At 43.9% G+C, this 14828-nt stretch overlaps 1 protein-coding gene across 1 annotated transcript; it reads left to right on the plus strand.

Moving 5' to 3' along the window:
• Positions 1 to 222: 222 nt before the first annotated feature.
• Positions 223 to 14093, plus strand: shha (sonic hedgehog signaling molecule a). Its single transcript, XM_036597633.1, has 3 exons — positions 223 to 1035; positions 8472 to 8733; positions 13174 to 14093. The coding sequence occupies exons 1-3, from the start codon at positions 745 to 747 to the stop codon at positions 13860 to 13862; spliced, it is 1242 nt and encodes a 413-aa protein (XP_036453526.1). The 5' UTR covers positions 223 to 744; the 3' UTR covers positions 13863 to 14093.
• The last annotated feature ends 735 nt before the right edge of the window (positions 14094 to 14828 follow it).

A 14828-nucleotide genomic window follows, 5' to 3' on the forward strand; every position in this document is an offset into this window, starting at 1 on the left:
CTGAAAGCTGAGCAGCGTCTTCTTCTGAACTAACTGGCTCTCAAAGCTTTTTTAATTGTGTAAATCGTATTGAATCGTATAGTCTCGCGCTGGAGCATCAGCAGCAGGGGGCGGAACTCTTCCCCACGGCACCTCCTCCTCTCCCTCCTTCAGCCCTCCCTCCCTCCAGGTTGAGGAAACATATCAGCCTCTCCTCTGGCGGGCTCAGATCAGAAGAAGGGACAGGAGCGGAGGAGCCAATCAGAGTCCCTGCTTGCGACCCACTGCAGCTACCGTACATAAAGGAGCGATAGAGAGCGAGAGGGAGAGCGAGAGAGAGAGAGTGAGAGAGAGAGAGAGAGAGAGAGAGAGAGAGAGAGAGCGAGAGAGAGAGAGAGAGAGAGAGAGACTCCGCGTGCCTCCCAGACCCCCAGCACCACCTTGCGCTCCAAAACCCAAAGCCCACCCTCTCCAAAGACCCCCTTTTTTATCCATCCATCCATCCACCCCCCCCACCACCTCCACCACCACCAATCCAAAGCCCTTCTAATGCACTCCTCCAGCAGCTTTTCCCACCTGCCGCGGTAAAGGCGGGGGGGCACGCGCACTGGTGCCTGACAAGAGGAGGAGCACGAGGAGAGCAGAAGAGGAGGAGGAGGAGGACGCACGGCCAGGACGCACGGCCCCATTACGCACGGTCATTACGCACGGTTATTACGCACGGTTTTTACGCACGGCTCCGCGACGGTCAGGACGCGTCCGACCATGATGCTGCTGGCCAGATCCGCTCTCCTGGCCGCCCTGACCCTCTCCCTCGCGCTGGCCTGCGGGCCGGGCAGGGGCTACGGGCGCAGGAAGCATCCCAAGAAGCTCACGCCGCTCGCCTACAAGCAGTTCATCCCGAACGTGGCCGAGAAGACGCTGGGCGCCAGCGGCAGGTACGAGGGCAAGATCACGCGGAATTCCGAGAGGTTCAAGGAGCTCATCCCCAACTACAACCCCGACATCATCTTTAAGGACGAGGAGAACACGGGCGCCGACCGGCTCATGACTCAGGTGAGCGACTGAATGTGCTGTTTTGAACACGGAGCGGTTTAAAGGCTATTTTGCGCTATTTTGCGCAAAATCGTGTAGTAGCGAAACCGTGCAGTGTTCCAGTTTAAGCGTCAGGGCGCTGCTGGAGTGTAAGACCAACGTGCGAGCTCCTTTGGGAGCATTAAGCACGTGCCTTCAGTAGGCGCCTTTGCATTACCCGGGCGCCTGAAGCTCGTGCACCGGAGTGGCACCGCGGTGCAGAAAGTCTCCTCTAAAATATGAATGCGCAAAACGTGCGTTTCGTGCATTAGCTTGCCGGATGCACGCGCAGACGGACCGACGGAGGAACGGACGGACAGACACGCTCGTGCGAACGTGCGACGTCCAGCATCTGCTCGCCTTGCGTTTTGCAAAGACGGACCGTGCTCGAGCCGCACGGGTCAGCTAAATATAGAGCAAAAAAAAACAGAAAGATAGAAGAAAAACAGTGCAAGCGCGTGCACGCCGCAGCCTCCTCGCGCTTATCGGGGCATGAAGAGACAGAAAGCGTTGACGCTTCTAGAAAGAAAGCGGCAGCCTCGGCGCGTGCAGTGCACGTCTGAAATGCTGTTTTTTTCTTATATGGAGGATGCACGAGCTGTCAGGCAGGGCCGCTCGTGCGCCAGGCAGGCAGGCAGGCAGGGGGGGCTTGCGAAGGTGGTCTAGCTCGTGCCCAAGCGAAGAAAGTGAACTCGCGGGTGGGAAGTTTTGCTGCAGTGGTGCAGTAAAGCAAAGGAAGCGCGCGAGACAGCTGCATTGAGAGCACCGAGCGGAGCGCGTGCTCAGGTGTCGCTCAGAGATTTCAGCCTGCAAAATGACGCGAGACCCCGCAAAGAAAAATGTAAAATGCAGGGGAATTAGCGTGCGCAGCGCACCGCGCGCAGCATGGCACAGACGCCCGCGTGCTGCTGCTGATTCCCGTAGTGCACGCGCTGTTTCTCGGTCCCGCGGCGCCTTAAAACGCACCTGATTGACTCATTAGCTCATTAACAGACACTTAACGAGGGTGAAGCGATGCGTTAGAGCGGAAAACGGCACAGCGCGTGTTAATGCAGCAGTGACGCAGTCAGGAGGTGAGGAGTTAATATCTTAGATATGGGCAGTGAAACCTTAGTGGTCAGATTTGTGTCCAGCGTGAAAAATGACCATTAGTAGAAACCCGTGGGATTAAAACGTATTGGCTTTGCGTTCTAAAGAGCATGGTTCCCAATACGGACCACAGGTTTCCTGTAGAACACCTTTAGATCATATTAGAGCCACTGCTCACCTGTTAAAGCATTAGGATCCTTTACATTGTTGTATCAACCCATTCAAAAAGGCTATATATACATATATATGCATGTATATGTATACATATATGTGCACACGTTTAAAAATAGCTTCAATGGTTCTTTAGTAAAGGCAATGATTCTGTTTAGAACCATGAGTTTGCATGCTTAAATGGTTCTCTGCATGGTGAAATGGTTCTTCAGATTGATGGAGAATGTGTTGTATATGGTTCTGTATAGCACCAAAAAGGGTTTTGCTGTTGTTGACAAGCTTGTAACACTTTTTGATGCTATATAGAACCAGGCACAACATGTTCTCCCTCAATTTGGAGAACGATTTCACCATGCAGAGAACCACTGAAGCATGCAAATATATATATATTCTATAAAGAGCTCATGGCTCTAAATTAAACCACTTAAGAATCATGTTCTTTTCAGTGTGTATATATATATATATATATATATATATATATATATATATATATATATATATATATATATATATGTAGGGGCACCTCGCTTTTGTCATGTTTCAGTTTTTTCACATAATTCAGAGACACCAGTTGCCCTTTATGCTCTGCCCAAATTTCATAACAAACGGACCAATAGAAATGCTCCAAAATGACTTAGAAAAAAAACTCATTATATTAACTTCATTAAAACTTATTAAGGTTTTTTCTTCTGTAATGTTTTCACTTCTGAGACGTTCAGATCTGACAGCCACAAAACGCAGAGCTCGATATTAATCATTATCGTGATCAATTCCATCACAGTATGAGTATCTATAACGTAAACTCGCCAGTATTTACAGAACACTGGGCCTCGTTCTCCAACATCCTCCTAAGTTTCTTCTTAAGTGTGTTCTTGAGAAAAGTCCTAAGGAAAAGTCTGCGTCAGATTCATGTCGTGTTCTTAAAGCGCAGAACTGTTCTCACCTTTGTGCTCTTGAGTGTGTGTAGATTCTGTTCTTACCTAAGAACAAATCCCACATAAGAGAACAGTGGTGAATGACAGAATCTTCGTAAAAACTGCGTAAGAAGAAACTTCTTCTTGAGAACAGCTGGTGAATGAGCAACTGCATGTTATATTACAAGGAGAGCATCATTAGTCCTGTTTCACTGGATTTAATGCTTTTGTTTCTTGACATATCGTGATGCTTGTTGTCATAATAAGCACTTCTATGTACAGAAGCATACATGTACATGCATATATGAATTAATATAGTCTTTCTTGTCTATTGAGGCTGTTGTGAAGCAGTTCTCTGCTGATCTGAAGCTCATTCTGATTGCCAGTCTAGACAGTTGAGCCTGACGTGTGAAATAAAAGTGAGCGCAGTGCTGCTGTCCGATCGTCTGGCTGAGCGGCAATGAAAGGGAAACCTCTGGCTGTTGCTGAGTGTTTGTAAAGGCTGTTTCTCTGTGAACGTAGCGGCGCAGGTGTGTTATAAAGCCTCTTTCTTTGGGTCTTGATCTCTTTTTGGTGCTTTAAAAGCGGGGGATGAAACTCGTGTCTGGTGTGGTTTTCTCACATGTATATATATCAAACTCCACTTAGAGTTATTATGGTTATTGCGAGGGGGGGGGAGGTTTTGGGGGGCGGTACAGTAGCTCCAGGCGCAGAAGGAGCTGCCCAGACGCTCTCGGAACATCAAACACGGCTGCTTTAAGGGCTGACGGGGAAGTTTACAAGGCCTCGGGACGGTGAGAGGGCGTGAGAGTGGAGCTTTTTCAGATCAGTTGGACTTTATTGTCGTTATGGCAGTTGTGCGTAATGAAGAGTGGACGCAGCGCGGGGGTCATAAACAGCACAGTAAATGAAATAAAGTGAACACATAAAGCAGTAGATGCAGTACTAGAGCAGCTGGACTGATCTGATAAGGTTCACACAGTGCAGGACAGTGCAGGACAGTCAATGCTGGCCAGTCCTCATTGAACGACACTGGACCCAGTGTAGTTTTATCCCAGAAAGTATAGCGTGTTGACAAAGGCAGCGGTCATAGAGGTGTAGTAACCACGCAGTCTGTGCTTTATAGGCCCAATAAAGTGGGCTTATCACACATTTCATTCCCACAAGAAGCTTTTTACATTAATAACAACACTACATGTTGTGAGTCAGCAGCCTGACGCAGGTCTTCTGTGGTGCGAAGCGGGACAGAAGTGCGAGAGCGCAGCCTGCGGGGCTTCGTTTGCTCTCGCAGCTTTCACAACAAACGTCCCGTCCAGGCAGAGCCAACAGAACACCTTAAAAAAGAGGATAGCCCATCGTTCGGGGTTCTGCACCATGGACAGTAACCATGAATTTGTGCCTGCTCCTCTGTGGCTCAGACTGTTTTTTAAACAGTAATGTCATATTTTTGTCACCCCTGTAGGAGAAAAGTAGGTCATTTATTGTCACTGTACACTGTGAAACATTGTTTTAACGTAATACATTGAGAAATCTGGTTGCTGTAAAATATTGAGTTGAAATTTTACAGTAAGTTTCTGTGTTTTACATTCTGTTAACTTATTATTTGAAGTTCAATGAGCTCAAAATTTTAAGGCGACCAGGTTACTCACTTTTCTATGTTAAAACATTGAATCATTTTTTACTGGGTAGGAAGAAAATCTCTTTGTTTTCTTCAGAAACTGAAAATATCAGCTCAACTTTACAATGTGTTAAAAATGTATGATGAACTGGCCAATAGAAATGCTCCAAAACTACCCTGAAGAAAGCCCTGCTCCATAGATGTACATTCAAACTTCTTTCTTTTACCTTCTTCTGTTAAGTTACCATTTTGGAGATAGAAATATGTGAATGTTTTAGCGTCTGTGCTCTGCAAAATAGAAGAAAACAGTCACTTCTTGGCGAAATCTACTTCTATTTATGAGATTGCTGGATGAATATTATAATTATTCCATCTATTTCTGGACACTGGACCTTAAGAAGAGGCCTAATGTCCAGAAATAGACGGACTAATCTTATAAGAGAAGAAATTAAGACTAAATTCCCTCTTAAAACTCTCTTGCGCAGTTTTGACGAAGACTCTGACATTCACCAATGTTCTCTTATGTGGGATCGAGAGTTCCTTAGTAAAGGGAAGGGTTCTATATAGAACCATGTGTTGTATTTAGAACTATTTGCATGTTTAAATGGTTCTTCAGATTGATGGAGAATGTGTGTGTGGTTCTGTACGATGTCAAGCTTGTAACCCTTTTGGTGCTAAATAGAAGCATTTACAACACATTCTCCATCAATCTGAAGATTCATTTCACCGTGCAGAGAACCCTTTAAGCATGCAAATGGTTCTATTTAGAACTCATGGTTCTATATTACTAAAGAACCATCATTTTTGCGAGTGTAGGTACAGGTTTTGTGCCGTGTGGTCACACATTGTCATGTCTGTGTTGTAACCGAGAGTAACTGAGCGTAGATTAGCAGGTGAGTGACGTTTTTACGGACAGGCCGAGTTTCTGTTAAAGATTTACAGACAGTTTCTGTTTTACGGACTGTGGTGTTGTTTATGTGTAGCGTTCCTCTTACGGCGCTCCTTTCTCACTCTGTGCTCCGGCCAGGAATCTCTTCTTTTTCTTTTTCGGCATGCTTGAATAGGTCTTACACGAAGCAGCTAACTAATTAGCAATTAGCAGCCGGTTTGACTCTCATCTTTTAGCCTCTAGATGGCAGAACCTATAACTACAATCTAACGTAGTGGCACATTTGCAATGACATACTTGTGTGGACATTTTATTGCTGCCAACTTTTATCCAATGAAGGCCAAATAGGTGGTCCATCTAGCCCAGTAGTGGTCCTGGACTTCCCTCCGCACTGCAGATTCTAATGTTTTTCCATGCTCTTCAACTCTAAGAGTGGTTTGTAAACGAGCTGAGTAGTTGGTTCAGATGTAAACACCATAATATTCTCCTTCAGGATCAGCATCTAAGCCCACGACGTATTTACAACAGTGCTTTTTGGCGATTTGCTTGTCTGTTTTCCCTTGAAATATCAATCATTAGTCGCAAACACCGAAGGGAAGCTGGACGTCTGGCCACCCTTCGTCCGAACCCCTGGCTCAGAGCGGCGGATTAAGAGCGGGACAGGCCGAGGGAAGGCCAGCTTGTCGTCCCCCGCTGTGCATCATGCTCACTGAGCACAATCCGGCTTGATTTGAGGCACACGACCCAATGAATTAATAAAGAGTTTAAGGCTTCACGGCTCTTGAATGCGCCAGGGGAGAGCCTACGGCGTCTCTTTCCCCCCATCCCTCCCCTCCCTTACACTCGCTCGTAGCATTTCCCGGTGCTACAAGTGCCTCCAGAGCAGCCCAGTCCTTGGGGATGACCCCCAACTGGACCTTTCTCTTTTGCTGGCCTCCATTTCCGATGGAAATCTCTTATGACCCCTTGGAGTAGTTCTAAAGGATAGTATATGCTGAGTCTACCTAAAGATCTAAAATATCCAGCGAGCTGGGCTGAGGATATCCTTTGCAGATGCTTGTGCCTGTGCTTTCTGACGTTAACCAGGCTAATCAGACATGGTTACTAGTTAACTGCTAAGTGAAAACCTTTAGCAGGGAAGTTAGCGCACTAGATTCTGACCTGTCTCGCCTGATAAGTCCAGAAATCATGAGGTCCAGGCTCAGAAAGGTTTACAGCACAACTGAGCACCATGTCAGTGAAAGCAAGTCCAGTTAGGATCATTTTATTTGCTTAAGCGTAGTCATGTCCAGTGCTGGTCCATCCAGAGTTCAGCCTACTATTACTTGGCTCAGTATGTTTATAGCTTAATAGAAGCAAACTGAACCAACAGCACTCATCGGGGTTGATGGACACTTGTCATCTGTCAAGAAATGGTCGTTTTCATAATAGCAGCTAGAACCCCAGCAGTGGGAACGACTCTGTTTGGGCATGTATAAGTGATCAAATGCTGTAATATCCTTGTTGTTTTCCATGAGTTTTGACATATTTACAATCCCCAGATCAATCAGTCGTACAGCAGGCACTGAATGGGTCCTTTGTGGTCCTGCAGTCGACATATATGTCCAGCACTGGGACGAATTGTCCCAGAGAAGGCCGGCAAAGGTTTGCAAAGCGGCTAGTGGCCGTGTCCGCGGCTAATCTGGATCTCCTTGCGCTCAGACATGAATTAATCATGCTAAATAGAAACAGTCTTGGGGCGCGCTTTCATTTTTCAGTGGCTCCGGCTGGAGCCGTTATGAAACCCGGCTTTTGAGCGCAAGGCTGGGTCGCAGTTCTGCCTGTTCGCCGGTTGGATCTATATGTTTTAGAGCAGTGAAGCGAACGCAATAACTCATCAATATTTCATCGCAGGCTTTAGAGAGTCTTCCCAGAGAGAGAGAGGGAGAGAGAGAGAGATGCCCCTCTTCAGGACAAGATAATAACCAACAAAACCCAACAGGAGCACAGAGAGCTGAGAGAGGCCTGTGCACCGGTCAGCGCTCGTCTGGACAAATAGATTTCAATGAGTTCGCTTGTTACACATATTATATATTATTTCTTATTTCATATCTGCAAACCAGGCTGGACTGCTTATGCTCTGCGTAGTCATATTGATATAATTTCTTTTAACCTCTCTAAAACCTAAGTGGGTTGTGTGCAAAAGTGTGGGCACCCCTGTTCAAATGAGGTTTTTTGTTGAGTTAAAATAAGTTACCACATCCGAGATTCAGCAAACAATTTAACCCTTTAAATGGCCAAAAGTTTTATTACATACTTATATAACCTATGAATAGCTCCATTAATTTGCATTGAAGTCCCTGTAGTTACTGAATAATAGGCCCTAGTATGTAATAAGTCTGGGATTTTAAGGGGTTCAAGCACAATTACAGTTTATTTGCTGAATTTCATATATTAGGGAATAAAATACAACATAAAACATGTTTGACAACATCAACAAAACATGCCATTGGACGGTGCTGTTTATGATGGTTTCATAGCAGTCAATGAATAATGAGCTGAGTAATTAAGAGGTTTAACCTCTCTAATTCAGCTCCCTTTCAGACGTGGAGCTGTGAGGCTACTGTAGCTACCACGCAACAGAAGCTTATACCCCACCAATTAGCATCGTGTAAATCATCACATATTCTCCTCAGAGTGTGTGGAGTGGTTGTTTCTGTCACTGTTGTCCATAAAAACGTCTCTCCGTCTCTCTCAGAGGTGCAAAGACAAGCTGAACTCGCTGGCCATCTCGGTAATGAACCAGTGGCCGGGGGTCAAGCTGAGGGTCACCGAAGGCTGGGACGAAGACGGACACCACTTTGAGGAGTCCCTGCACTACGAGGGCCGGGCCGTGGACATCACCACCTCCGACCGGGACAAGAGTAAATATGGGATGCTCTCCAGGCTGGCGGTGGAGGCCGGCTTCGATTGGGTTTACTACGAGTCCAAAGCCCATATCCACTGCTCCGTCAAAGCAGGTGAGGACACTGGACTCTAACTGACCGGCCAAAGGCTCTAAAAGATCATACAAGGTGAATTAATTAATCATAACGAATGAAAATTAATTTATTAATAAAATTAACCACTTAGTTTGTAAGGGTCTGTATGTGGATCGACATCTCAGTTCCACACTGGCAGAACAACAGAACTCACTTCAGAACAAAGGAGTTACTGAATAATTCATAGTAGATTCTGAATAATTTACAGAGGTTGCTGAATAATTCATAGTAGTTCCTCAATATTTCTAGCATATACTTCATAATTTATAGTGGAAACTGAATAATTCCTCTAGTTACTGAATAATTCATAGTAAATACTGAATAATTCATAGCAGATATTGAATATTCTAAAGAAGATACTGAATTATCATAGTAGTTACTCAATATTTTATTGTACATCCTGAATATTTTGTAGTAGTAATTGAATAATTCATAGTAGATGTTGAATAATTCATAAAAATTACTCAATATTTTATAGTACATTTGGAATATTTTATAGTATATACTGAATAATTCATAGTAGATACTGAATAATCCATAGTAAATATTGAATATTCTATAGTAGATGCTGAATACTTCATAATAGTTATATATCAATATTTTATGGTATATTCTCAATAATTCATTGAAATTCATGAGTAAATCATAGTTGAAACTGAATAATTAATATTAGTTACTGAATAATTAATCTTAAAATGAATAGCTGTGGTTTAAGTTGTTGGGAATGACTAAAACATCTTAATTTTAACAACTGAACTGAACTCCCTCACATTCATTTGGCCCTAATTTTTCTATTTAAACCCTTTAAGTCTGAGACTTGTTATATATACAGCTCATTATACAGTAACTACATGGAAAACAATGCAAACTAATGCAGTCTACAGTTATAGCAGTGTATAACAGAGCTCTTTAAAGGCTTAACCATCAACAGACCTCATCTCCAGACATAAAATCCAGTCATAAAATGAAAAGATGTCTAAGCTGCTGTGGTGAAACTGTCACTGTGGTCTAAGCTGTGGCAGTGAGTGTTACCTTATCTTATATCGCCCCACTCTGTCTGGGTGAAGAAAATACTGTTATCAGTGCATCAGTGGATGGATCTTCTTAAAGGAGCCCCTCTGGACTCCTGCTAGAGATCAGGAAACTGCACTTAGCTTGGTCAAAACCATTTATAGAGATGTAGCTTAGCCCAGGCAGAGTTGGAGTCAGAGCTGAGACAAATTACGTACTATAATGTTTCTTCGTGGTCAAATTTTCTACCAAATTTAAAGCCAATATGGACAAACGTTGCTGAGATTCATCAACTGCAAACTCATGAACCAGTTATTAATCTCCACACAGTTGCAGGTTCAGTTCCCTGTTTGGGCAAGAACTCACTGTCAATATCAATTCTGTAGCATGTTCAAATTATTATGCTCTGGATAAGAACATCTGCCAGATGCGTAAATGTCAATGTACTGCAAAACTGATGTGTAAGTTCTAAAGTTATGAGGCAAAACTGAATTATAATGCAATGCGTAATAAGCCGCCTATGGACTTCTTGTAGTTTATGAGGTTAAACCTATTAAAATATTGGTAAAAAATCTAATTCACCCAATTTTCCACTTCCCCCAGATGTCGTCCATCAGCCAAGACATGTTTGGAGGCCAAATCTTACTTCCTTAGTTTAGAACTGGAGATACGAGGCTAACATTGCTAACGAAGACTAGAACTCAATAGTCACCCAAATCATTTCTGTAAAAATACGTCACCAAAACGTCTCTCAACTCACTCAAACCACATCCAGCTCTGGATTAAGCTCATGCAGACTTGCCAGTGTGGTTTAGTCCCCAACATGAACCCAAAAATGAGCAGAACTTCAGTAAACGGCCCTCCAGAGGAGGTTTGTAAAAACCCTGTCGTCTGAAAGTGTCCTAAACCACATTAGCGCGTCTGCACCACCTTAATAAAGGCCTGGATGGGAATGTGGAGATGTTTTCAGGATGTATTTTATCAGAAATGATTCAGGCTATTTGGGTGACTATTGAGGTCTATTATCTGTTAGCATCGCCGCTCCAGTTCCAAACTAAAGAAGCAAAATTTGGAAAGTTGTATAAATCTGGTTTTCTGGCTGAATCATTCACTTAACCGCTTTTCACTCTGATTGGTTTGGGAGAAACAGGCCTCGTGTGCTTTCTGTGGACCGCATTAGCATAACACCCCCCCCCCTCCGCCGACCCCCCGCCCCGATTTTCCGATGTAAAAAAACAAATCTTCAGATTGTAATTCAAAACACACGTTTTGGGACATACATTGAGGGACCGTGTCACTCGGGGTCACGCGCCTCTATCAAAAGGATTTGGGCCCGAGCAAGGCTGAACTCGTTCGCCCAAATCTGTTTCCCCAGTTGTGGCCACCTTTCTCGCACGGCCCGGGAACTCATGAGAGGATTAGACTTTAAAAAATAAATCCGGAGCGGGAGGAGCCCATTCTTTGGGGCCTGTGTTTACCGAACGTGTGATCCGAGAGAGCGGGAATGCGAAGGGTTCTCCCAGGATTGACAACGGAGAAGAGCAATGATGGTAAAAGAGAGAGAGAGAGAGAGAGAGAGAGAGGAATAAGAAGGCATTGATGTTAGGCCTCCTGTTTGTAACCCCGCAGCTAATTTACATTCAAATCTCCGTCATGAGAGAGCTGCAAAAGTGTCTGGCCTGAGTAAATACTACTCCGGGGCCTTTTCTTTTTAAGCAGGCAGCCAATGTGTGCGTGTGAATTGTCACCCAGACGTTTCTGCACCTGAGCAAATATGAAAGAGGAGCTGGGAAAGGCATGAGTGTCCTTTTCCAAGAGTGGTCCGTACACAAGCCGCATTAGAATGACAATGTCCGGCCTTTATTGGTTTTTAATTAGACCGGTCCAAGCTCTTCCCTTCCCTCGTCTCCAACAAAGACTTCCCCCTTCTTCTTCTTTTCTTCAAGGGCCTTAGATTTACAACCGAATTCACACAGCGGCCACTATTTCTTTTGTTTTGTTTTTTTTTCCTTTCCACCAAGGCAACGCTGTGGGCCAACATGGCCCGCTCGCTAACGCTTCTTTTGGCTACGTCCAAATTGACTCTCTTCAGTGTTTCTCAATGTTTGAAAGCAGTTCAATCAAACACCCCCCCCCGCCCCCCACACCACCATTTACCTCAAAAGTAGTCGACCAGCCAAGTCACTTTTGCTGCGTCTTTAGTTTTAGCGCCGGAGCTACAAAGCTAATGTAGCTAACAAGTCATGCAAGATTACGTCCAAAATGACTTTTTTCATGTTTTTAACATTTGAAAGCAGTTCAATCAAATACACCCCCCCCAGTTTACCTCAAATGTAGTCAGTCAATCGAGTCGTGTTAGCTGCATCTTTAGTTTTAGCGCTGGAGCTACGAAGCTAATGTAGCTAACAAATCATGTAAGATTACGTCCAAAATGACTCTCTTCAGTGTTTCTCAATGTTTGAAAGTAGTTCAATCAAATGTACACCCCCCAATTATCTCAAATGTAGTCAACCAGTCAAGTCACTTTTGCTGCGTCTTTAGTTTTAGCGCTGGAGCTATGAGGCCAATGTAGCTAACAAGTAATGCGTCCAAATTGACTCTCTTCAGTATTTCTTAATGTTTGAAAGCAGTTCAATCAAATGTACCCCCCCCCCATTTATCTCAAATGTAGTCAACCAGCCGAGTCACGTTAGCTGCATCTTTAGTTTTAACGCTGGTGCTATGAAGCTAATGTAGCTAACAAGTAATGCAAGATTACGTCCAAATTGACTTTTTTGTGTTTTATAACATTTGAAAGCAGTTCAATCAAATGTGCCCCCCCCCCCACCATTTACCTACAATGTAGTCAGTCAGCCGAGTCATGTTAGCTAGTTAGTGAGCTACGAAGCTAATGTAGCTAACGAGTAATGGAAGATTACCTCCCACCAGTTAGCACTGTGGATTGCATCAAAATTTGTTGACAGAGTTGATAAGTAATCTTAGACTTGCTTATGTGGTTTCTTATACTGTATGACTCACTGTCCTCTATAAACATGTAAAAAAAAGTGTTAGCATAGCTAAAAACGTCTTGAGTCCATTTTTATGAACAGCATTATTTCAGAAAGCATAGAAGCAAGATTACACGAGTTTGGTGAGCTATAAGCTTCCTTTATTTGTTAGCTGCATGTTTGCACAATGCTAAATGGGAAGTAAGCTCCTTAACTTGCTAGCTACGCTAGCTAACATTACATTAGACGAAAGCAGACAGCTTGGCTGATCAGACATTCAGACTAATGCATAGGAGTCGTGTAAATCTGATTTTGTCCCTTTGTTCAGTGTTGCTAACACATTTTCTGAACAGTAGCCTCGCACTGCAGCTAGCGTGTTCCATTAAAGATGAAATAAAAACATGCTAATTTGTCCCGACAGAGAACTCGGTGGCCGCCAAGTCCGGAGGTTGTTTCCCAGGAACCTCGCAGGTCCAGCTGAAGGACGGACGGAAGAAGGCCGTGATGGACCTGAAGCCCGGAGACACGGTGCTAGCAGCGGACGAAGCGGGGAAGCTGGTCTACAGCGACTTCGTCATGTTCACGGACCGAGACCCGTCCACCAGAAGAGTGTTTTACGTGATAGAAACCAAAGCCCAAAAGATCACCCTGACCGCAGCCCACCTGATCTTCATCCTTGACAACTCGACCAGCGACGTCCAGGCCATGAGGGCCGCGTTCGCCAGCGAGGTCAAACCCGGACAGAAGGTGCTGGTCCTCAATGGCGACAAAGGTCAGCTGAGCCCTGTGGTCGTGGAAAGGATATACTTGGAGGAGCACCAAGGCTCATACGCACCGGTCACTTCTCACGGCACCATCGTGGTGGACCACGTTCTGGCGTCTTGCTACGCTGTCATCCAGGACCACAGACTAGCCCACTGGGCCTTCGCCCCGGTCAGGTTAGCCTACGGCTTGTCCTCGTTTTTACTCCCAGAGAGCTCCCAGCTGTCAAACTCGACCGCACAGCCGGACGGAATCCACTGGTACTCCAGGCTGCTCTACCGAATGGGAACTTGGCTCTTGGACAAGCGTTCGCTTCATCCGCTGGGCATGCCTGCACAGTCAAGCTGAAAAAGACTCGCGTGGACATTTCAAACTAATGTAGGATATAAGACAATATTAGTATATAAAAACAAAGAGAGAGAGAGAGAGAGACAGAGAGAGAGAGAGAGAGAGAGAGAGTGAGAGAGAGAGAGAGAGAGAGAGAGAGGCCCCAGGAAGAGGTGGGATATTTATTTCACTGACTTTTACATTTGTCATTTTAAAAAAAGAGTAAAAAAAAAAGAAAGAAAGAGTAAGAAAGAAAGAAATGGAGCCTTAAAAGTTATCTTTGAATAATTTATTCTCGTGTGAACTAAAGGCTGGCGACACTCAAATGGAGTCTACTTCAGTGGGACCAGCCAGATGTGCAGAATCTATTTTTGTATATTTGAAGTAAACTGGAGAGAAAAGTTTAAAAAAAAGAAATAAAAAAAATAAAAAACAAAGTACAAAAATAACTGCAAAAATTGAAAAAAAAAAATCATGTAAAATGGTAGAAAAGGAGAAAACTTCTGGACAGGTTGTAATGTTCTGTGCATATGTGCAACTGACTGTTATATTTTGGGGGACGAGCAAAACTTTGTGGGGGCCATAAATTATATTTTTATACACAGAATTGTAAATGAGTAGATTTTGACCGATCGTTTCCTGAAATCACTTTTCTTTGTTTTTTGTTTGTTTGTTTTTTTTAAATAGTGTAAATTTTACGAGAATTATATTTTAATTTAAATTAGTGACCCTGTGCTGTTCTGCTCAGTAAGGTTTTCCGCTCACTTCTCTCCTCAACCTTTTCTTTTTGCTTTTTTTTTTTAATCTTTTCTATTTCTATTTTTTCTTGGGAGAAAATAGAAAATGCACATTTTTGACAATTCAGTAGTCTAACAAAGTAGCTACGGAGCGAGTTTTTTCATTTAATAAATTAATAAGTAACTCATGGAAATTTGCAAAATGTATTTTTTTGTTTTGTTTGGTTTTGTTCTGTTTTTTCATATTTTG

This window comes from Colossoma macropomum, unplaced genomic scaffold (assembly GCF_904425465.1).
Source record: "Colossoma macropomum unplaced genomic scaffold, Colossoma_macropomum, whole genome shotgun sequence".
Classification (NCBI taxonomy): domain Eukaryota; kingdom Metazoa; phylum Chordata; class Actinopteri; order Characiformes; family Serrasalmidae; genus Colossoma; species Colossoma macropomum.